Source organism: Schistocerca piceifrons, chromosome 1 (genome assembly GCF_021461385.2).
Source record: "Schistocerca piceifrons isolate TAMUIC-IGC-003096 chromosome 1, iqSchPice1.1, whole genome shotgun sequence".
In the NCBI taxonomy this organism is placed as follows: domain Eukaryota; kingdom Metazoa; phylum Arthropoda; class Insecta; order Orthoptera; family Acrididae; genus Schistocerca; species Schistocerca piceifrons.
The window spans coordinates 978529513-978554775 of NC_060138.1; the positions used below are offsets into that span (position 1 = coordinate 978529513).

The 25263-nt window shown below is 43.7% G+C and overlaps 1 protein-coding gene across 1 annotated transcript in view; it reads left to right on the forward strand.

The window, feature by feature from the left end:
• Positions 1 to 25263, forward strand: part of LOC124794936 (delta-1-pyrroline-5-carboxylate synthase) — a 205032-nt gene that overhangs the window by 99508 nt on the left and 80261 nt on the right. The window contains exons 7-9 of the mRNA XM_047258653.1: positions 11352 to 11520; positions 18460 to 18669; positions 23822 to 23973. Coding sequence (XP_047114609.1) covers positions 11352 to 11520; positions 18460 to 18669; positions 23822 to 23973 — 531 coding nt within the window. The remainder of the gene's footprint in view (positions 1 to 11351; positions 11521 to 18459; positions 18670 to 23821; positions 23974 to 25263) is intronic.

A 25263-nucleotide genomic window follows, 5' to 3' on the forward strand; every position in this document is an offset into this window, starting at 1 on the left:
ACTCGACAACATGAGTATTTACGTGATTTACAAACTAATAGCTATAGCAATTACAGGTATTAAGTTTTAGGTAGGTTAGTACCTTTAAGTATGTGCGGCAAAAGCAGTCATTAATGCTTATGTTCCCCTGGGCAGCAGGTTAGGTGTTGAAGTGTGGACAAATGGATGAAAATGACTTCTTCCTATTGACAGATATACTCCGCTTAATTATGACCCTGCAGAAAACGTTAGATCATGAAGGTTTTGACGTGTTTCTGAGAAGGCTGAGGCTCACACACACTTATGAGTGTGTATATTAAGGTACCATATACACTGAAGCGTCAGAGAAATCGGTATAGGCGTGCGTATTCAAATGAAAAGGTAAGTAAACAGGCAGAATACGGAGCGCCAGTAATAATGTGGGGCGTGCGAAGCTGGAGTGATATGAGACCCCTGATACGTTTAGATACGAGTCTGACAGGTCACACGTATGTAAGCATCCTGTCTGATCACCTGCATCCTTTCATGTCCATAGCGCATTCCGACGGACTTGGGTAATTCCAGCAGGACACTGCGACACCCCACACAGAACTACTACAGAGTGGCTCCTGAGTTTAAACACTTCCGCTGCCCACCAGACTCCCTAGGCACGAACATTATTGATCATGGATACCTCGCAAAGTGCTGTTCAGAAGAGGTCTCTACTCCCTCGTACCTTTAACGATTTTTCCCTGTAGGATTCATGGTATCAGTTCCATCCGCCGCCCTCGATAGCCGCGTGGTCTGAAGCACGTTGCCACGGTTCCAGTGGCCCTCCCCGTCGGAGGTTCGAGCCCTCCCTCTGGCATAGATGTTTAAGCTAGCGTAAGCTAGTTTAAGTTAGATTAAGTAGTGTGTAAGCCTTAGGATCGATGATCTAAGCAGTTTGGTCCCATTGGAACATATCACAAATTTCCAAATTTTCACTTCCCTCCAGCACTACTTCAGACGGTAGTCGAGTGCATGTCACGTCGTGTTGCGGCACTTCTGCGTGCTCGCGAGGCCCCTACACGATGTTAGTCAGGTGTACCAGTTTTTTTGGCTCTTCAGTGAAGTATACGCAGAAACTCTCTGCCCATGATTTACATCAAGGGGCGGATTGTTGCTCCTAGAATAGTTCTAAGTAAAAGTTATCTCCTTTCTCGCTTTAGTATCACATACAAATCTGTTGCGTATTATAACGCTCTGTGGCAGAATGTAGACACCGATGATTACGGTGCTTCAGGTACTTCGTGTCGAAGTGAACCTAACCGTAATTAACATTCTTCACAGGAACGCACAGACCTGAAATACGTAGAGACGCTATATTCACTGAAACACTCCTCCAGTGCTTCGTCTGACACCCAGCAGTTCTGCAAATCTCAAATGGATTGGAAATAACAGTGCGGTGTGAACATTCGAGGAGGAAAAGAGCCGCATTTTCTGCTTTAACCGCGTAACTAAACTGCCAGTTTGTGTGTTTAAAACAACTGTGTACCGGAGCCGGCCCGGCAGTCGCTTGTTTCGCTTGTAAACAGAGTGTTATGAACAGTTCGCAGCGCACCACCCCCTCCCCCTTCTGCCGCCAACCGCTTTTCCGTACCTCCCCCTCCCCCCCCTACGTCCCTTTCACCCATTGCGTAATCACAAAAAGGGCCGCACAAGGGCCGTAGGCCGCTTGCGTTCCGGTGGCCTGTTCCAACATATCGCGTAGATAGAAATTCGTACGGATTTACCTGCATGAGTACGGCGAGGCGTTTCTAAATCTAATCAACATAAAATACTCGCTATTTTCCCATTTATGTTTTCTCCGAATAAATATACTTGAAACGGCTGTTTACCTTGCGAGAAGAAATACAACATTTTTTATTTTGTGATATGTCCTCCCTGCAAGAGGTGTCCTACATCAGTGCGGCGACAAATTTCAGTCCTCCGAAAGCCATGTGTTGCGCTACAAGGGCACTGTGCGGTATTATCTCGCTTCAGTTATCTACATCTACATCTGCAGAATGCCCCAGGAGGAATGTTCAATATTCAGGGGTATGAAGGGAACGATCATTCGAAATAAAAAAGTATAATAAACATGGGTTTTAAAATGCATGAGCTATGAACACATGTTCATCTTCTCTACTGGAAACACATCTCTTCTACAGAAGAAGTACTTACAGCTCTTAAGTTATGCACTTCAGAGGCCAAATATACTGGGAAATTGTTCTTCTTGGATTGGTCCAGACTACCTTCTCACATAATGTGGAAAGCAACGAGTTTACGGCAGAAGAGATATGTTTCATAATATCGAAGATGAAGTGCTCACAAATCTTGTGGAACGGATTTTAGAGCCCATGTTTACTAGACTTTTGTTAAAAAATGTTCAAATGTGTGTGAAATCTTATGGGACTTAACTGCTAAGGTCATCAGTCCCTATGCTTACACACTACTTAACCTAAATTATCCTAACGACATACACACACACACACCCATGCCCGAGGGAGGGAGGGCTCGAAATTCCGCCGGAACCAGCCGCACAGTCTTGACTGCAGCGCCTAAGACCGCTCGGCTAATCCCGCGCGGCTAGACTTTCGTGCATCGGATGATCGTTCCTGTCACATCCATGAATACTGACCATTCCTCCTACCCTGTATACTCTGCTAGTTACTAAGGTCTTGGGCGAAGAAGCGTAACCTCTGGTACCGTTAGGATTGCCCCGTCTCCCTTGTCTATTCCATTCCAGAATGGTGCCGGGAAAGAACGACTGTCCATAAACTTCTGCATGCACTCTAATATAACGAGCCCGATTGTTAACAATGGCGAGTACACCTGATGCGAAACATAGTTATTGCATGGTACGTGGTATGCTTTATTCATATTAGCCCCACAATAAACAGAGAAACTGCAGCTCTATCTCTAATTTCAGATTCTCACTAACGACAACTTTATTAAGATGTGCACATGTACACATTGATAAGCGCCAAAACCATGGCTGTTAGTTCCAAGAGTGTCCATACGGTAGTTTATAGAGGGGTAGGAGGTGGCTAGACCAGGAAGACAAATGGAGACTTGTAAGTAGACATAAAAACAATACAGGTCTGACTCTGTTAAAAACGGGCATATTACCGATGTTTAAGTCATTTTCTTAAAATAAAACATTTGACGACACTATATTCTTTTCTATCCCTGACAGCTGTTCCCCTTGCCCCAGGGCATAGGCGCCTTTGGCAAGTAATAGTAACGTGTAAGGTGTTAGTACCAGAAAAATGGGTTTCAGGGACGATTTCTAAAATGTCAGGATGGTGTGGATAACTAAGAGTCACGTAAATATCCTGAATAAGTTCCTGAACGCAAATTCGCGTCAAGAGTTGTTACTGATCAGGTAAATATGAATAAATCAATAAATAATGTTGTGTCGGGTACCATTGCTTACGTGAATTTACGTGGCAGTGTGATGGCAGAAATGGTAAGGAGCATCATTAATATCGTTTATGTGCTATCGAAAGGCGACAATAGATTGAACGTTATATTGTGCTGAATCATAAATTAATTTTTTAGATTGTTATACCTCATTATTTCAAAATTTGCTAATGCAAATCTTAGTGTCATAAAATGAAACAAGGTGCATCTTTTAAATTTGTATTTTTGAGATGATACACAGAATTGTTTCCTTCTACAGATGCGTCTACATCTACGAGGGTAGTCTGAAAAGCCTAAAACTAGAAAAAATGTTTGTTTCGTAAACAGCTCTTCTTACATATTGACTTGTGTATTGTGTATCGAAATGGGGACCCAGAAACGACGGAGAGGCTTCGTCCCGCCGTAGCCCTCAGCGGTTCACAACCTCACAAGAGGCCACAGCTGTCCACCCGCTCCACCGCCACTTGTAATCGGCAACAGTTCCTGTCGGGCTTTGATGCGAGTGTCATTTACATGGCGCATACCTCTAGTCCCGTTCCTTCGCCTGGATCTTCTTGCGACCGCTGTTTTTAAGCCGCCTTCCCTGACCTTCGAGTACTACATGGAAGACACGTTGAACAGTGACCTGTAAGTACACCAACAAATCGGGAAATCCATTCCTGTTGCATTCGTGGACACATTGGAAATGTCTGATACCTCTCCATGTGGACACGATCTTTAAGATCGGATCAAGAACTTTTCGTTTGAGGGCGTTGCTGCAACGTATATGCAACGTAGCGTGACTCCGATGTGGTTAGACAAGCACTGACATGTAAAGAAAGGATTAATGGGGCATTAGTGTCTTTCCGACGTGCGTGCGGTAAACGCGGAGATTTATCTACTGCGACTTTATTACCAAAAAGAACCACGCATAATAGCCTTGCCAGTTTTAGTAAGTTCAGTCGTAGAATGGCTGGCAGTCTCGTATCTAGTGCATTTGATTCGACTAACACACTTACTCAAAATGAGCTGTCTTAACGGACTCCTCCACGTAACTTTTAATTTCTAACGGTTACGAAACTGACTGTAACTACAGGGGTTTTCGAGTGAGCTGTAGGGTCCCTTCGTGAGGCAGGGGAGACGATCAAGAAACTGTTAAGCATTGTTTACAGGGAAAAGCCAAGTGTGATAGCCTTCAACCTCATGTGATACATCTACATAAATACTCCACAAGTCAACTTATGGTGCATAGCAGAGGGTACGTTCTGACAGCACCTCTGATGGCGCCCAGTTCTTTCCCCTCCTCAAAGAAGTGTTTTACAATGAAGAGTAATACTACGAACAGTTACCTGCCGGCCTCTACTATTTACAGATGGTTAAAATGTTCGAGAGATTTATAAAATTCACTAGAATGCATAAGTACGTTTAAGAATATTTCCACTGCAGTTTCGCAGGAGGGTTATTGCCAATGGTAGTCTCATTTTCAGCCAAGGAAGACAAATAAAACGTTTGCATTGCCATATGTGTTACAATAAGATACGATCAATTTCTGAAACCTTCTAAATCTATTGTTTCATTTGGTTCGCTGTTCTCTAAAAATCTTCTCTATCACATAGTTCTATAATAAATTTCTCAAACTTCTGGTTATTCTATGTTCCGCAACAAAATATCTGCCACTGCTGATAATCGTTTACGAGATTTGGTTGACGACGTAGAATGTTCCCGTGCTTCTCAAGATCTTAATCTTGAAAAGACACATATGGCGAACTTACCTCGTGCAGTTTACGTAATAAATAGAACTTGGCAGCGCCGGAAACTGATACTTGGCAACTTCTAACAGAAGTGTAAATACAAGTTACGATTTATCTTAGAAGACAGATTAAGGAAAGACAAACCTGCGTTTCTAGCATTTGTAGACTTAGAGAAAGCTTTTGCTAATATTGGCTGGTATACTCTCTTTAAATTCTGAAGGTGTCAGGAGTCAAACAGAGGGAACGAAAGACCGTTTATACTTTGTAAAGAAACCAAATGGCAGTTATAAGAGTTGAGGGGCATAAAAGGGAAGCAGTGCTTGGGAAGGGAATGAGACAGGGTTGTACGTAAGTTAGAACTTAAATAGTGGCAACACTGCTGTAGAGACACTATGCAATGGAATCTACCATTGTCACTGATAGTACGCTTTGTGGACCATACCTACCTTACCTCCCAGCAAATGGATTCGCCCATCCCACGTCACCGGCGTGCGCACGTCGAAGGGAACACAGTCACTTCTGAGCGAGCGGTCTAACGTAACGGTGTCACTATGTTTTTGAAACAGGAACAACGAAGATGGATCAAGATTGAATGCGCCAGAGGTCGTACAGCACGACAGTATCATCAAGGTCTTCAAGAGGCGTGCGGGGAATCGGCATTGCCGTACAGAACAATGGCGCCTTGGGTAAAAATCCTTTAACGAAGGTCGGCAAACTGTGGCACACATGCATCGGACAGATCGTCCTAGCGTCTCTGAAGAAGAAGTGCATGCTGTTGCCGCGTTAGTGGACAGTGATCGACGCCATAAGATTCGTGAGCTCACCCATGAAATCGGATTAGCGCGTACGACTGCGCTTCGCATCTTGAAGGAACGCTTGGACATGCGAAAAATTGCTTCACCATGGGTTCCGCATGACTTGACGGAAATGCAGAAATATATGCTTTACAAAGCTGCTCAGACGCACTTGAAGCGCTATGAGGCTTTCTTACGCCCTATCGTAAGACTGGATGAGACATGGGCCACATCGTACGAGCCAAACTGAAAAGCAAATACAACTAATGGCGTCATTATGAGTCGCTGCGAAAGTCGAAAGTGCGTTAGAGCCCCAGTATGGTGAAAGTTATGGTGATTCTCTTGTACGACTGTGATGCTGTTATCCTGACGAATTACGTTCCTCGACGGCAGATCGTCAATGCACAGTATTACTTTTCGTTTGTGGAGCATCAACTGCGACCATCTTTGCGAAAGAAGCGGCGACACTTTCTACCCAGTCCACCCATCATTTTGCATGACAATGCGCGGGCGCATACAGCGCAAGCTGTGGCTGCTATGTTCGGTCGATGGGACGGTACTATCCAACATACTCCCCGGACTTAAGTCCTTGTGACTTTGATTTGATTCCGAAGATCAAGGAACCACATCGTGGCATTCGCTTCAGAATTGTTCCAGAAATTCGACAGGCCGTAGACCGCTCCATTCTCACGATCAACAGAACAGGCTCTGCTAACGGTATACTACACCTTCTACATCGCTGGCAACGGGTTCTACACAAAGCTTGTAACTGCTATGAAGGGCAGTAACAGGTGCAAACATGTAACTCTTTTGTATCGGTTGTGAATAAACAGTTGCCCCTATTTAAGTTCCAACCTTCGTAAGATGAACATCAACAAAAGCAAAACGAGGATAATGGAATGTTGTCAAATTCAATCAGGTGGTGCTGAGGGAATTAGATTAGGAAATGAGATACTTAAAGTAGTAGATGAGTTTTGCTATTTAGGGAGCAAAATAACTGATTATGATCGTAGTAGAGAGGATATAAACTGTAGACTGGCAATGGCAAGGAAAGCGTTTCTGAAGAACGGAAATTTGTTAACGTCGAGTATGGATTTAAGTTTCAGGAAGTCGTTTCTGAATGTATTTGTTTGTAGTGTAGCCATGTATTGAAGAGAAAAAAGAACGTAAATAGTTTAGACAAGAAGAGAATAGAAGCTTTCGAAATGTGGTGCTACTAAAGATTGCCAGCCGGAGTGGCCCAGCGGTTCTAGGCGCTACAGTCTGGAACCGCGCGACTGCTACGATCGCAGGTTCGAGTCCTGCCTCGGGCATGGATGCGAGTGATGTCCTTAGGTTAGTTAGGTTTAAGTAGTTCTAAGTTCTAGGCGACTGATGACCTCAGAAGTTAAGTACCACAGTGCTCAGATCCATTTTTTGAACTGACGATTGCTGATCACGTTACTAATGAGGAGGTACTGAATAGAATTGGAGAGAAGAGGAAGTTATGGCACAACTCGACTAGTAGGACATGTTCTGAGGCATCAAGGCATCACGAATTTAGTATTGGAGGACAGCATGGAAGTTAAAAATCGTACAGGGAGACCAAGAGATGAATACACTAAGCAGATTCAGAAGGATGTAATTTGCAGGGGGTAGTTACTAGGAGGTGAAGAAGCTTGCACAGGGTAGAGTAGCATGGAGAGTTGCATCAAACCAATCTCTGGACTGAGGACCACAACAACAACAAATACATGTTTAGATAAAGAAACTAAGATACGCTTAAATCCCTTGGACGCTTAAATTAGATCATCGTAGATAACAGCACTGCACAGGAATCTGTGCTCCAGAAGATAGTGGTCCGTGGCCAGTTTCTCAGACTTGAAACAGCAGAAGAAAATGTTCATAACTGTACCTCATGTCCAAGTGACGTTGTACATAGAATACATGTGCTGCATCCACTGACGAAAGTATTCGTGCGGAAGCTTCTCTCGAATGGTACGAAGCTAAGTACCGAAGGCACTGATCTCGCATGTTGAAAGAGTGGGGTTCAAAACTCTTGCTAGTCATTCATAATTAGATGGTTTCTCTCAAAAACACATGACCATATTTTAACATCACTCTTGTACAATCCGTCTAGCGTAACGCACCCACATCAAAGGCTTAATAAACAGCCCAGTAAGAGAAGGGACGATCTATACGACAAGATGCTGAAGTAAACCATTTATTGCTATTATCTTCCTTATCGTCTCTCTCTCTCTCTCTCTCTCTCTCTCTCTCTCTCTCTCTCTCCCTCTCTCTGTCTGTCTCTCTGTCTCTCTCTCTAACTTTCTCTCTCGCTCGCTCGCTTCCTCACGTTTACACAGAAGTATACCACGGTGTGCGTTTATACGTAGTTTAAGTCCAGACAGGACCAACGTGCTGTTATTCTTACCGGTAGACAACCATCAGCGAATGAGGAATGTGTAGGGGCTAGCTTGTCTGTCGGAAACCACTGTTGTTGAATGATGCGCCATGCTCTGCGCTGGTCGCGATTCGACAGAAGACGCTGGTCAATATGCGAAGCCAGCCTCATCCACTGCGAGCCGGAGTTGGGGTGTCGACGATGCAATGGTGTCATCTGTTGTCCACTCGTCCCAAGACGTTCGAGAGCCAGCCATCTACTGGATAGACACAAATGAATTTGGGGAAAACTGAAAATTTGTGCCAGGCAAGGATTCGGTTCTAGGCGCTTCAGTCCAGAACCACGCTGCTGCAACGGTCACAGTTTCGAATCCTGCCTGCGGCATGGATGTGTGTGATGTCTTTAGGTTAGTTAGGTTTAAGTAGTTCCAAGTCTAGGGGACTGATGACCTCAGATGTTAAGTCCCATAGTGCTCAGAGCAATTTGAAACCAGGATTCGGACCAGGGTTTCCTGCTTACTAAGCAGATGGCTGAGTACTAATCCTTAGGTCTGAGCAATTGCACGAATCACTCTAACACGCCTCCATTCAGACCGAAATTCTCAACATTCATGCACTACTAATGCAGTGCCCCTCGCCCATTACTCTCATAAATCGCGGCATTTCGCCTATTCCCTAAAGAGTTGGAATCTGATGTGCACCTGCACTGAAGAGATCATTGGCTGTCCCGCCTTAATTGTATGGTGTCTGTTCTTTCGAATATGATTACCGGAACCCACTGCTTATTGATTTCAAGGAACCTGGTGTCTCCATGGCGGGGAACGGTAATGGCAACGCTGGAGAAATTACGGCATGCAGTTCTGGCGAAACGTTCGAGAAATCTGCGACAAGGGATGCTGCTGCTTCATGATAACGCGCGTCCACACATCGCAAATGTCGTAACACATAAGTTAGGCCAATTCTAGTAGAAGAACTCGAGCAACCGCACTATACTACTGATCCCATCCCATGCGATTATCACGCCTTCGATCCCTTAAAAAAAAAAAGACTTGAAGGGTCGAAGATTTCTGTCGGACGAAGGTGTGGAGCAGGTAGTCACGGGGCTCTTCAAGCAACAGGATACGGTGTTTTATCAAACGGTTATCCTGAACCTTTTGAATCGATGGGATGATTGCCTCAGTGGTCACGATGGTTTTGCGTCATTTGCATGCCGATTCTAGACTGCACGGCCTGAGAACGGAAACTATTTGACTGCCCCATATGCAATAACCGATTGACATATGCACTTCAAAAAAAAGGCTCTGAGCACTATGGGACTTAACATCCGAGGTCATTAGTCCCCTAGAACTTAGAACTACTTAAACCTAACTAACCTAAGGACATCACACACGTCCATGCCCGAGGCAGGATTCGAACCTGCGACCGTAGCGGACGCACGGTTCCAGACTGAAGCGCCTAGAACCGCTCAGCCACTGCGGCCGGCTATGCACTTCAGTTCGTTAACATCATCGGTGGAGGGGCACTTCCAGATACCAGTTCCACATCGTCTACAGAGCTCCAAAGCGTCCAGTACGCTCTTTTAAGTCAATGACTAATATCCTCTTAGCTTACGTTGTCCGTCATAAGATAATGGCGCCAAATTCCAGCCACGCTCCTCGCACTCAGAATCCAGTGCCGTTTATTTGAAGGTTGCCATCCTTACTCGCGGCTGTCCTTACTCAAGGAACGCGCCTTCGCAAATCGTAAATTGACGATACAACCCGTATCTGTAGATTCCACTTTTACCCTTAACAGCTTGTGGATATTGAGTAACTGCAGGGTTTTGGAAGGGTAATATTGTATCAGTCTGGCATATATTGCATTGTTTTTGCGCTGAACGTCTTCCCAAAGGTAATGTAGACTACCTTTATTAGCTGTAAATCCAAAACTTCAGAGATATCTGCTTATTTACTAACTGTTGTCTACACAGTGACTGGTATTTCGCTGATGTTATTTCGTAACTGTTCAGGCGCCATTGATGACTTGTGGACCTCTTATTTTGGTTCATAATACTATAAACATTTTAATTTTTGTTGCTTGAGAAACTAAAGTGTCATAATAGCATACAAAAGATTTTACTGCATTAAAATTAACCAAAATAATAAACACGTAACTATGAAATCTGGAGTGAAAGTAACAATGAAAGCAATATTAAGACCACGATAACAAAGTGTAATCAGTTACTGCCTTTCGCAAATCTTCATACTGGGCAAGGCTGTTTAGCAGGAACCATAATGGCAGTCACCGAGGAAGATTGAGGAAAAGTGTGGACAACACATTTCAGAATGGCAAAATCAGATAAAGAGAAATGTATCCTTGTTGTACTTCCAAATACATTTTAATTACTAGTTTTAATAAAATGAGCAAGTGAAAGGTATCGTCAACTATTCCATTCATTGTGTCCCAATAGAATAATTAAGTTTACATTATGTCTTCACTTCAGAAAGTGGGACTGGGTTTGGGTGAAAGCATTATACTTGGTATGGTCTCGCCCTCCTTAACGGCAAACTGAACTAATAAAAAGTTACCGAATTTTCAGTAGAGTGAAAATCCAGGCGCCGCCCCGACACTTCGCCAAGACATGATGGGTGCCGCAATTATGGGACAATCGCAACAATTCAACAAACCAACCCTGCTAGAAAAACGAGAACATTCAATTACGACATTTAGCCTGACCTGATGGCTGCTTATGTTCCTTTTAATAAGCTTCACATTTTCAACCACAAATATCATGAACGACTAGACGTACAGCAATATCTGTGTAAGAATTCCCAGCTCGTGTAATAGGTATTCGTCAATTAACAGCGTATATTTCCAAAATGGTTCGCTCTTGGACAAAAGTAGTCTTTCTGTTAGGACGAAGTTACATTAAATACCGAACGAAAGTCAAGGAACTACGCACCCATCGCTGAAATTTCCTCCCTCTCAAGCCCATGTGTTGCTAAGAACTAAATATATCTTTGTCTGCGTCAGCCAGTGACTTCTGTTTTCCTGGTTGCAGGTCAAGGCAGCCACGTGGGCGCTGGACCATGGTGTTTCGGTGGTGATCTGCAACGGCATGCAGGAGAAGGCCATCAAAACCATCCTGGCCGGCCGAAAGATCGGCACATTCTTCACCGACTGCAGCACCAGCTCGGGGGCCTCCACCACTGACGTACTTGCAGAGAACGGTACGCACTCAAGATCTGCCCAGTTGTCACTCCTTCACTTTTATATATTGCCCCCGAGTATTAGATCTTCTTCTGGTTTTTTATGTAGCTTATTCAGTCAGAGTTTGGTTTTCTTTTTTTTCCTATTTTTCCAGTTTTCCACTGCGTTTGATGCTGTCCGACACGAATTCCTATCCTGCTCTAACTTCATCATCTCAGAGTGTCACTTGCAACCCATGTCCTCAATTATTTGTTGTATATGTTCCAGTCTCTGTCTTCCCATACTGTTTTTACCCTTGACAACTCCCTCTAGTACCATGGAAGCTATTCCTTGACGTCTTAACATATGTCCTATCATTCTGTCCCTTCATCTTGTCAGTGTTTTCCATATGTTCCTTTCTTCGCCGACTCTGCGGAGAATCTCCTTATTCCTTATTTTATCCTTCCACCCAATTTTCAACATTCTTTTGTAGCACAATACCTCAGACACTTCTATTCCCTTCTGTTCCGGGTTTGCCACTGTCCGTGATTCACTACCATACAGTGCTCTGCACTAAATGCGGTAATCAATTATCGAAATAGTTTCCCCTCTCGACAACATATTTCTCAAAGCTGTCCAATGCATCAATCCAAGCATAGCATAGCGTGCACCTACTACCAACCTGATTTTGAAGTCTAATGGTTTACACGGAGTCTATCAGGCGATATAGGGGACTACTCTTGCAAGAAAATTATGTAGATTAGTGTCCATTCCTTGTACAGCTCTCTTACATTCTCACTTCTGTTAAATCTCCACATCCCTTCCATCTTCACCCCATAGAAATGGCGATAGGTGGACTGGTAATGATCAAAGATAAAATTTAAAAAAAATTAATACCGGATATAGAAGTTCTGAAAATGTGGGTAAAACACATAGTTTAATGTTGGTAAATAAGAGGATGATTGTATCTCTATTGTTAAATGAAGTGCTTACTTTCAAACCAAGTTAATTCTTATGTAGTTTGCTGGAACTGCCAACAGTTGTGAAAGACAAGCAAAATGGTATGAACTTCGAGAGAAGTCGTTTGCAGTGAAAGGTATGGAGTAGCATCATTGTTAGAGATCTAGGTTCAAGGTAGTATAAATACGTCATTATCTCGAAATGGAAGATATCGGGGCTGCGTTGAAAGATTTGGAATGGATCACGGATCGACATTACGATGGAATAGAGAGGAGTCCTGATCACGTGAGGACCAGGAAGCGTATGCTGTTGATTCTCAATACTGGACCGAACGGAGCACAACGTTAAAATGGTTGCGATCATCTCTTGAAATCAGTTTACGGATAACAGAAACAAGAACCATCACTACAGATCTAGGGAGACCAAAATGGAATGGCTATACTTTTGTTTCTCTTTCTCATATAAAAAACATTCCTATAAATTAATTTTCATTTTGTCACCAGGTCTCTCTCTCTCTCTCTCTCTCTCTCTCTCTCTCTATCTCTCTATGTCTCTGTCTCGCACGTGCGCGCTTAACCTTCAATACACACAGAAATAGTGGAGCCCAGCCCATTTGGGGGTAAATGGGTCAAACGTATCAAACGTAGAACTAAACGTTTCAGTCTGGTGAGCAAACCGCAGTGACAAAGCATTTCCTCAAGTCTGCGCCATAGAAAGCGCTATAGTCTAGTTCCTCTCTGAAATGCTCATATCTTCCACTAATTCAGTTGCTGTCTAATATTTATCCGTAGTCATAGCCATTGGAATGTTGTTACCTTCGGATGTGTTACGTTATTAAGCGCTACATCACATGGCTTTTATAGTCGTCCTTACAAAACAAAATGTACCTAATTTAGTGGAAAGTACAACCTGATTACGAAGATAGGACTATATTTTGCTGAAACGAAACAAAGAAACAATAAGGCATATTCTAGCTCATTCTAATAAAAAAATGCCGTTTTACGAGGCTTAGTCTTTCCACCTGTGACCCATTGCACCACACGTGCATTTAATTTCAACAAATAGTAGATTGCAGCGATTCTGGGAAGCGCGAGGCATTTTAAATTGTGTTTATGTATGTTATCTCAGTGAAACTGCTTTTTCGTAGAACATTCGATATGAAAATGTTGTAAAGGGGAATTTAGTCTATCTTATGTCCAAATCGTCTTGTGAATCTTAGTTCCCTTAAAAATAAGCTATAAATAAATGTACACTGTATGTACATGCTAACGTAAAATTGTGTGTGTGTGTGTGTGTGTGTGTGTGTGTGTGTGTGTGAGTGTGTGTGTGTGAGAGAGAGAGAGGGGGGGCAGAGGAAAGCGAGGAAGAGGAAGACAGGGACAAAAGCGGTAAGGAAGATAGGAGCCATAATTCGTGTATGTCAGCATCTTGTAGTATACATCAGTTCTTCTCTTATTGAATTGTTTATTTAGTTGCTGATGCGGGTCATCTTCTTCACACCACTGGAAAGATCCGAGGAAGATAGATACAGTTTGACTCAGCATCAGTATTAGTGCAACACCAAACGAAATGTGCAAGAGTGGATTTAAAAAATGTGATCGTGTGTTTTTGAAAGAAACCATCTAAATATGAATGTCTAGAAAGGGTTTTGAACATTGCTCTTGCAGATTGCTAGATCAATGCTCTCAGCATTTGGCTTCGTATCATTCTAGAGGAGCTTCCAAACGAATGCTTTCGTGCATGGATGAGGCACACGCATTCCATGTTTAACATGGACGTGAGATACATCTGTGAACATTTGTGATAAATCTGTGACATGAGATATATCTGTGAACATTTTCTCCTCCCATTTCATTTCTAAGAAGGTGGACATGTAGCAGGACGTCCTGGAGCACAAAGTATAGTGCAATGCCGTTACCTAAAATTGTGTCATTTACGCTTTCAAGTGATTTAAACGTATCTTAGCTTCGTTATCTAAACTTGTATTTACACGTTTAAAGAGATTTGTCAAGTATCAATTGCCGGCGCTGCCAATGTATATTTATTGCATGAACACTTCAAGAGATAAGCTCGCCGTATCTTTCTTTTCAAGATTAAGTTCTTGATAAGCACGGGAATATTCTGCGTCGTAAAACAAATCTTGGAAAGGACTATTGGCAATGACAGAGATTTTGTTCTTGACCATCGAACTACAAACGTTTTAGACCCACACTGTCATATAATGACTTGAACGCCAGACGGCTAAAACAATGTCTTCATCGACCGTTGTCTGCACTAGCTGAAGCAAGAAAGCACTCGATCTTGCCAAGCCGAATCTCTATAGGTCTGCTTCCCAGAGAGAACAGATTCCGGAAGAAAATGTCCATTAAACGTGCTTACCACATCCTGTTCCTCCCGCGATTACTGGGACTGAACAAGATGTGCTCAGAACGCTTCCACATCCAGTTGACCAGTGCTTCAAACCACTGTTGATCACATCACTTAGTCCACTGTGGGCTGCAAGCTAGTAGTCTCCTGCCAGCGGTCTCCTGCCAGCATATCAGTTTACTCTTGTGGCTCCATACTGACGGGGTATTCTGCGCTCAGAAGTATTCAAATATCAGTCATATGCTGCTAAAAGAGACCACTTAACTTTCAAAAAATACACATTTCACCTTTAAAGCGACATGTATTGACTTAAATTAAACATAAGTACATTTTCGTAAGGTAAATTGAAAAATGTCCTCCCAACGGTATGACGTAAGTATTCAAATAAACAAATCACAGACTTCTAGTACTTAGTGGATTCGAAAAAGCCCATTGCCTCGCATCTGATCGCCGACCCTGACATGCTGCCGCGCCTTCACAAACACATCCCACGGTCCCCGAACCTACACACACTTCGTATCCTATCCCAACGCAGCTTCAACCAACTTCCGCCCCGACATTTATCCCTCCTTCCCACCTATCCTACTCCACATCTCCTTTGCCCTCTCCATCCATCCCCATCCCTTTACTCTTGTAATCAGTACCCTACCCATTCACCACACTACTCCTCAACCTCCCTTTTTCCCACAGACTGTATTTTTTTACTGTCCTACTCAACTCATATGTAACAGACCCCTATCGTTTTACCCACATCCCTTCAGCCGCATAGAACAGCCTCTGACAATACTTCTCACTCAGTGCAGCACGTCAGATTTTAAGTGAATAGTGCAGTGCTTCAGTGTTTTTTATGAGTAGAATTTCATCTTTCTGCGGTGTGTTTTTCAAATATTTGTATTTTAGTTTTTTAGCTGTCTGTATTTGATTTTTAATTTAAAATAGAAAAAAAAACAGAGCCAGATTTGTTTTTAATTCGCTTACAAGAAGAGCAGAATAATATACCGCCGACAGCCCACCCGCAGCCCATATTGGGAGAGGGATATGTAATAACACTAAATAAAAATAAATCTACTACTTGGTTATCACGCTTTCCCATGAGTAACTGTTGCCAAATGCCTTGGCATTGAAGGTATGGGCTTGTTGCGTCCGAATCGATATTATTCCATTCTTGCAGAATGATGTCTTTCAGTCTGGTGTTTCCTGATCCTAATTTCCAAATCATGTCCAATATTCGTGATCGGGTTCAGGTCAGGCGACTGTGGTTGTGTTTTGAGTGTGCTTGGTGTGTTGTAGATAATCAACAGCCCAGCAAATTCTCAGGCATGCTTAGGACCGCCGTCTTGTTGAAAATAATAGTTATGGCCATGTTTCAGTTTTTGCGCTCTCTTGTGCAAATGTTCTTGTGGTATATTTTTTTAAACATACTGATTCATGTTGCCATCAGTAAAAGCTAATTCATCCACACCACTTGGTGGTAAACTCTCCCCCATACCGTCGCGCTGTCTCCCACATGTTTGACTGTAGCTTCTATACCTTTTTCGTTATCACTCAGTATTCTACTGCCTTAACACCTTTAATCGACCAGCACTTCGGTATACATTGAATTTGCTTACATCTGACCATAACACGAGTTTTCTGAACTTACTTTCCTTCGTTACATACTCATTGGCAAATGGTAAATGCTTGAACCTGTTTACTTTAGTTACATCCGGTTTTCTTCTTGGTGTTCTTGAACTGTACCCAATACTGTTCAGAGTCCTACGAACTGTTCTTCCATGAACCGCCTTCCCAAAATAGTTTTCCAGATGTGCTCTAATTTCTGTTGCTGTTATTCTGGTATTTTGCTTCACCATTTCCAGCACTTGTCTTCTATCTCTAGAAGTTTTCGAGAGAAACCTGTCGTAGCTGATTCATTACCCTATTCCTCATTTTACAGCGTTGGGTGACGATCCACACATTGAACTGATTTCTGTGTACAGTTCCTCAGACTTCTTTAAGTGTTTCATGTTATTCAGGCGTACGCAAGGTGACTGTTCTCTCGTCTGAGGTCGTCTCTTTCCCTTTCTGCCCCATGTGTACTGTGACCACTTGTAACTGAATTTGCTTGTGTACCGTTTGACAGCAGACAAGAATGACTACTGAAGGTACAAACGTCAATATTTCCAGCGTTTGTTGTGTTTATTGTCTTATCATAGAGCACATTTGAATACTTGTGATAAGGTACCGTACACGATATCACATGTTGAATAATACACATGTATTTTTATCATACGTAGGGAACATCGCCAGTTAACTGTATAAGGCAGCTGCTGTTTCTCGTAATTCTAACTTCATTCCCTTGTTATTTTTATGTTTTAAAATTGCTTGGAATTGGTATGAGCTTTTTAAGGTCTTTTGTCTCATATTTTTTCGCCAAGTTTGGCGATGACGATTTTAACTACATGCTGTCCTAGCCTTGCTGGTCCATAATAGGAATGCTTGTTATTGCGTGATTGTTGCTAATGGTGATTTTTTACAATGCACATTCACCTCGTGTTGATGGTTAGAGTGGTAGGTCATGTTAAATGCAGCAACATATTACCTATGCAAACACTTTTAAGTGAATTTATTATTTTACTGTTGGAATTTGTTCTCATTACATATTTTGTTCAGCTGTTAAACATTCTTTATATTCTACTACACTGTATAATATTTTCTTAGGCTATTTTCTCCTCTTCCTGTTTACAGATCTGAAGATAGGTTTGAAAGCATCCGAAACTAGTCATCAAGCTTTACTTCTATGACAAAATTGCGGTCTAGGCATTTTAAAAGTATATATATACCTGGGAGAAATCATCCAGCCATCAGGTATCAACCTAAAGGCCAATGACGAAATAATAAAAAAACTACAGAAAGCATATAAACTCACGTGGAACTATTATACCAAAAGTTCATATCCAAAATTGAGGCACTACAACACTGACGTGCTTCCGGAGGCACTGTATGCATCTGAAACAATACAAATAGGTGGGCAAACTAAAATCAAAGAAATAGAGAAACAAGAAAGGAAAATTCTCAGGAAAATTTTTGCCCCAATATAAGAGCAAGGAATCTAGAAGAAGAGACCAACATCAGAATTATATAAATACACAGACAAGATTACGGATACAATAAGGAAAAGAAGAATGAAGTACTATGGACATATCCACAGGATGAATGAAAACAGAATTTCAAAGCGAATTCTTAAAGTCATCAACTCAGGCAGAGAAAAATCAAAATGGATAAAAGAAGTTGAAGAGGACTTCAGACAAACACACATAACAGTAAACGACGCAGAAAATAGAACTGAATTCATGAACATCATCAAAAAACATAAATTTGACACCACAACACAGAAGAGACCAGGATGCAAATGGAAGCGGAGCGAAAGAAACAACACAGTGAACACATGAAGAAAATTTGGGCTCAGAAAAAACATAAACAATCATCATAAAGGAATTCAAGTTCAAACGCTCTTTTTGAATGGGAATAATCGAAAATAATAATGTAACTGCGGAAACAAGTGCAGCTTCGTTGTGGTCTCATAACTTTAAGGTCTAGCCCCAACGTACCTATGTGCACTTAAACTACAGGAAAGTAAGGCACAAGAGCAGCTAATTTTTTTTCTTGTTTTCTAGCGAGAGTGGGCAGCCGGCAGCTGCAGGCGCTGGCACCGGAAGATCGCGCGGCAGCCATCACGAGCCTGGCGGATCTGCTGATGAGCAAGCAGCAGCGCGTGCTCGACGCCAACAATGCGGACCTCGCAGAGGCCACCAAGAGCGGGCTGGCCAAGCCGCTGCTGTCACGGCTGTCGCTCACGCCCGCCAAGATCAAAGGGCTCGCCGCTGGTGAGTGGGCTGCCTGTGTCCGCACTCTGCTGTCATCCCAAATGTCCACGACCAAAACCGACTATGTCACTGTGTCGGGTTTTTCTCCGTATTAACGTTATCTCGCTACATGCATTGAAACTCATTTGTTTGTCTCTGACGTACACGCCGCCATGCAAAGCTGGTTGATAAAGCAGGCCGCTACTGCTCGAACGCATCACGCCTGTCATGCAGAGTAGACTACATACTGGGGCCCGGAAACCTGTTTCTTGCCCTTGACATGTAGGCTGCCCATCAAAGCAGGTTAATTTTTTGACAGGCTGATACTGTTCCCACACAACATGTGTTTCCTAGTGGGTAGGCTAGAAGAAACACGATTTTGACCATTTCTCTACATTTATTGGAGTTAGGAAGTTATAAAACCACTAATACTCGCAGGTCTTACTGTTTCTTTGCTAAATTTAGTTGAAATCAACCCCAGAGTTTTGGAGGAGATCACGGATACACACACAGACACCACACACAGACACCAAATACACTCTGCATTATGTAGAAACAGATTATGTGATTGCAGGACAATGACTGGAAGCTATCACATCCATAACCTTTGTCAGAGTATGCATATAGACCGACTTAAAGCACAACGACAACATTAAACTAATTGCAGTTAAAGCAGGTGCCAGACTGAGATTCCTGGAAGACTCCTTAGTAAGTGCAATGCACCCACAAAAGGGGTAGCTTACAAAACAATCGTTTGAGAAATATTTCAACACAACTCGTCAATCTGGGTTCCATACCAGATAGGATAGATAGAGAAAATAGAGAAGAGCAGCGCCTTTTGTGACAGGTTCATTTACTAACCTCAAGAGCATCACGAAGATGAACAGCGAACTCCAGTAGCACTGAATCACGGTGTGGTTTAATGTTAATGTTCTGAGAACGAACCTTTATCTAAGAACCAACGACTGTATAGCTTACTCCTACATGAAGATAAAATTAGAGTCCAGCTCACACAGTGGCTTAACAACAGTTGTTCTCCCGCGAAACATTCACGACTGGAACAGAAAAAAGGAGAAGTGACACCACCACACAAAGAACCCTCCACCACTGGCGTAGTATAGATGCAGAAGTAGATGTATGTTTTCGAAAATTGTTTTTGCGTGTTCAGTAATGTTTTTGGCAAGATGCTGCTCTCCTAGTCCTTCATGGAGGTATCTAGTGCTAGTCCATTTGTGGTTCCAGCCATTTGTTCTGTAGGCGCTGTAAGTTTTTAATTTGGGGCCACAGGTTGTACCCCACCCCAGGACGTCACTCTATATAGGATTGTTGGCTTCTTTGTAGCTTTATAAAGCTTTAGCTCTTTAACAGGATTAAAGTTTTTACTGCCCAAAGAAGACGTCAGTGCGTTCGTTTACTGAACAGAAAAGACATATGAAACAATTATGTGTTCTGTGCCCTCACTAAAGTATTGTTTAAAAAGCAGTCACTCTACAGTGTAATTACTAAAAGACCCACATTCTCCCTCACTTATAGCTTACACATCTTCCCTCTATGTTCCTTCGCTTGCAGACTATCAACAGCTTTAAGAATCTGGATTCACAAGTTCCTAGGAACGTTTACCCAGGGCCTGAAAATCCTAGCTGCCCTGGACGTGACACAGCAGAGAATAAAACGCTCTCACTTACGAGTAAATCAGATGTTCCGTTAGAACTATATAGATCAGTACAATAACATAACTATGCCAGAGTTGGGACGGAATCCTCTGGAAAATTCTGGTTTCTACAAGCGGATACGCTATCGTGGTACCTCACACGTCATGGTCGTGGACCGTTTTCTTCACATCAGCAGAGTCCACATGCCCGTATGTTGGAAGAGTGCTTCTAGTCCCTTACGTCTTCTGGGCGCAGACACCCTACCGTCCTTCTTAGGTCTTCCACTGAGTCACCTGCTATTACTTTCCAACTGATACTCACTTTTGGTCACAGTAGGTTGCTTGGAGTCGTGATCATGTGGGAAAGCAACCACTATCCAGAGGAACGTCAACATTTCCTTAATATGGCAATGACTTTCAGAGACCGCTGTTGCTTGGTTCCGTAACGTATGCCCGACATACACACGCCGAAAAAAATGCAACACTCGCAACGACAAGGTTATTTCATTGACAAGTAATGTGTCAGGTAGTCTGGTATTGTACGAAGATATGGCAAAAAATTCAGGCCAAGTAAAACGCACATATCGCAGTAAGGGGTGCCCAAGCATTCCCATTAACACATAGTTTACCCCCATTGGCGGCGGCGCAAACGTGTATTCCCGCTTGCAAACGACAGTACAGGTCGTGAATGACATCCTGCGATATATTATCCCAAGCACCTTGTAACTTCTGTTGCAATTCGACAATGGTTCTTGCACGCTCTAGAAAACGAGTAACTTCCTGCCTTACCATGTCCCATACGTGTTGAAATAGTGAAAGATCTGGTGACTTTGCTTGGCAGGGCTCATAAGAGCACGTTGCCTGGCAACAGCCGTACGTAGACCAGCGTAGGCATGCTAAAAAAGCATAACACATTCCTGTGGAAGAAACTGAAGTCGCATGCAGATAATCGCCTGTATAATGTAGCGGGAATTGGTTATTTTACCCTGTAGAAACACCAAATGTGACCATGAGTTGTAATTGATAGCCCGCCACACGATGAAGCCTGAGGTGGGCGGATACACTCCGAAATAGGCCGCTCACCATGTTCACACTGTACACGTGTACGTCGCATACAGACAGAACTTGCTTTATCGCTGAAGACAGGAGAGTGCCATACCACTCTCCAGTCGACTCTTTCCCGACACCTGAGTAGCCACACAAGGCGACGTGGTGATGTCAGTGGTACTTGGTTCAAATGGCTCTGAGCACTATGGGACTTAACTTCTAAGGTCATCAGTCCCCTAGAACTTAGAACTACTTAAACCTAACTAACCTAAGGACATCACACACATCCATGCCCGAGGCAGGATTCGAACCTGCGACCGTAGCAGTCACGCGGTTCCGGACTGAGCGCCTAGAACCGCGAGACCACCGCGGCCGGCGGTACTTGGTCAAAGACACGCGTGATCTTAGTCCTGCTGTAAACAGGCGGTTCCCGATGTTCCTCGGTGACCCATCAGGTGCTACATGTGCCAAAATTTCTTCCCTGGATGATGTTCGATCGGCCACTGCTACCCGTTGAAAGCATCAATCTTGATGTGCGTCTGCACTACGTGGTCATCCTGAACCTGGACTATGGGTGTGGGTATGATCCAAACGCATTGTGCCCAACACATGCAGCTCCATCTGCCCGCAGGCCAATAATGCGACCCGGTTCAAGTGGCTGCAGGTGTTCGACATTGGCAGGGCTTGGTTACAACCTTGAATACCACTGTTCACTTTTAAACTCCCCACAGTTATGGCCTACAGAGTGAAACAGAAGGACCACAGACATGCGTCCAGATCGCCATCAAATCGCCGAGACCATGATAAATGAATCACTAACTCTGAAACCCCTCAGTATGCCCGTATTACACCTGGTGCCACTGAACACAGTGCTTGAGAGTGTTGCATTATTTTACCGGCAATTTATGTCTCTGTCTTCAGGCATATCGGCAAAAGAACAGACACCACGTACATACATCGATCGGACAGAACATTATGACCACTGACCTACTATGGGGCAATAGTAGCGTTACCTGGAGAGGAATGACTGCTAGAGGTCACGCGCACAGAGCGTGCAGTATCATGGAGCTTGCTGTCAGTATGTAGAATGGGGCCGAGAGCAGATCGTGATGACCTCGAGTCTCAGCATGAGAATTTTGGAAACTGCACGACCTGTCGCGTGTTCGAGGGGTGCTGTGGTAAGTGTCTTCAACATGTGACGAAACCAAGGTGAAACCACGTCCAGACGCCGTGTTGTTGGGCTGCCACCCTTCATCACAGATATTGGATGTCGTAGACCGGGCAGACTGGCAAAACAGGACAGGACTGTGGTGGAATTAACATCAGACTTTAATGCTGGGTAGAGTACACCACAGAGTGCACCAAATACTCCTAACGACAGATCTGTACAGCCAAAGACGACTGAAATGGTCACGTGACCATCAGCACTGTATGTTGGCGCAGTGCCAGAGCGTTGCATGGTCTGATGAATCCCGACACCTTCTTCATCATACCGACGGGAGGGCGCGAATCGGTCTCTTACAGGGGAAGAGGTTCCTGACACCTACCTGCGGGACGGAGACAAGCTGGTGGCGGTTCTATCATGCTGTGGGGAAAATTCAATTAAGAATCCGTGGGTCTAGTGGAGCTCGTGCAAGGCGCCACGATGGCCAGGGAGTATTGTGAAGTAGTTGCAGACCACGTATACCGCTTAAAGACGATCACGTTTCCGGACAGCAATGGTATTTCTCAACAAGATACTGCGCCATGTCACAAGACCAGGAGTGTGATGAATGGGTTCGAGGAACACAGTGGCGAGTTCCAATTGAAATGCTGCCCCTCCCCCCCCCCCCCAACTCACCAGATCTGAACCCGATCGAACATATCTGGGATGTCATTGAACGTGAAGTCAGATCTCATCAACCCCTCCCCTTAATTTACTGGAATTAGGTGACATTTGTGTGCAGATGCAGTGCCGAATCCCTCGAGCGATCTACCTAGACCTTATTGCTTCCATGCCACGACATGTCGACGATGTTACCTCCGCCAAAGGTGGACATACCGGCTATTAGGTAGGTGGTCATATTGTCCTGGCTGATCAGTGCATAATTAAGATGGTGATTGCCAATAATCTCTTCAGTGAGAAGAACACCAAGCTCGAACTCTTGTGTGAATTGGATAGATGCTGCGAGTAATGGGCCTAATGTATAGTGGCACTAAATCCATGTTTTGCGGTATAAGTTGAGAATTTTGTTCTGACGCGATGGGTTATAGGGTAGCCAGTACAGTTATGGTAACCACTGTGTCCGAATGACGTAGTGGTTAGCGCATCTGATTAGTACGCAGGAAAGCTGGGTTCAGATCCCGCTCTGGCACAAATTTCAACTTGACCAGTTGATACAAATCAATATCCACTGGCAGCTAATGTCTTTAATTGCTTTGTGTCTTGATTCAGAGTGACTTCAGGATCAAAATGGTGTCTGTTCTTTCGGTCAGGCCTGCGCCAGATCGCCGAGACGAGCCACCAGAATGTGAACCGCGTGCTGAGGCGCACGCGACTCGCCAACGGCCTGGAGCTCAAGCAGGTCACCGTCCCCATCGGCGTGCTGCTCGTCATCTTCGAGTCGCGTCCCGACTGCCTGCCTCAGGTACGGTACACTACTCATTCCGCTCCAGCAGAGGTTTGACGCAGCAGGTATCGATTTTTTGGTACGGTTCTAGTTTCTGGGGTGCATAAGCTACATATATATTAGTTTACCATTACTGTCCTGTCTTTATGTGTGGCTCACATCGGCAGGTACTACGAATATGACAAGGGTCATGGTATCATCGAACACGTACTTTTGCAGTCAATTGAAAATTTAGGGATGTGCTGCGGAAGACTCTAGTAAGTGTTGATAAGAACATAATACTAGTGAGTAACTGAAATTGGTGCTGTTCTGAAGACAAAGTGCATTTGTCGTTACGGCCAATGAAATACAGTTCGATTTACACTTGTCAGGATATACGCTGAGGTGCCAAAAGTCGTGGAATACCTCCTAATACCGTGTCGGATCTTCTTCTGCCCATTACAGTGCAGCAAATCAATGTAGGAAGGACTGAACAAGTCGTTGGTAGTCTCTTGCAGAAATACTGAGCCATGCCGCCTCTAAAACCGTCAATGACTACAAAAGTGTTGCTAGTGCCGGAATTTTTTTTTTTTTTTTTTTTTTTTTTTTTGCAGGAATTGACCTCTCGAGTATGTCCCATAAATCTTAAAAATCAATAAAAACAATCTCAATCGAGACTGTTTTTCTTGATTTTTAGCTTTTTATACCGATCGCTGCTGTGTTCCATTTACAGAATGCGTTCTAAAATTTTAATGTCCCATAAATGTTCGATGGGTTTCACGTCGGGTGATGTGGGTGGCTAAACCATTCGCTCGAATTGTCCAGAACTTTCTTCAAACCAATCGTGAACAATTGTGGCCCAGTGACATGGTGCGCTGTCATCCATAGAAACTCCATTGTTGTTTGGGAACATGAATTCCATGAATAGCTGCAAATGGTCTTCAAGTAGCGGAATATAACTATTTCCAGTCCACTGCATGTGAATACAGCCCATACCATTATAAAGCCAGCACCAACTTGATCAGTGCCTTGTTGACAACTTGGGTCCTTAGCTTCGTGCGATCTGCCCCACGCTTGAACCCTGCCATCAGCTCTTACCAACTCGGGAGTCGCCTCACCAGGCCACGGTTTTTCAGTAGTCTAGCGTCCAGCCGATATGGCCAGGAGTCCAGGACACTCGCGTCGACCGTCTGCTGCCACAGCCAAGTAATGCCAAATTTCGCAGCGCTGTCCTAGCGCGTACGGTCGTTATAAACCCCACAATGATTTCTTTGGTGATTCACGCATTGTTGCCTGTCTGTTAGCACTGACAACTCTAAGTAAACGCTG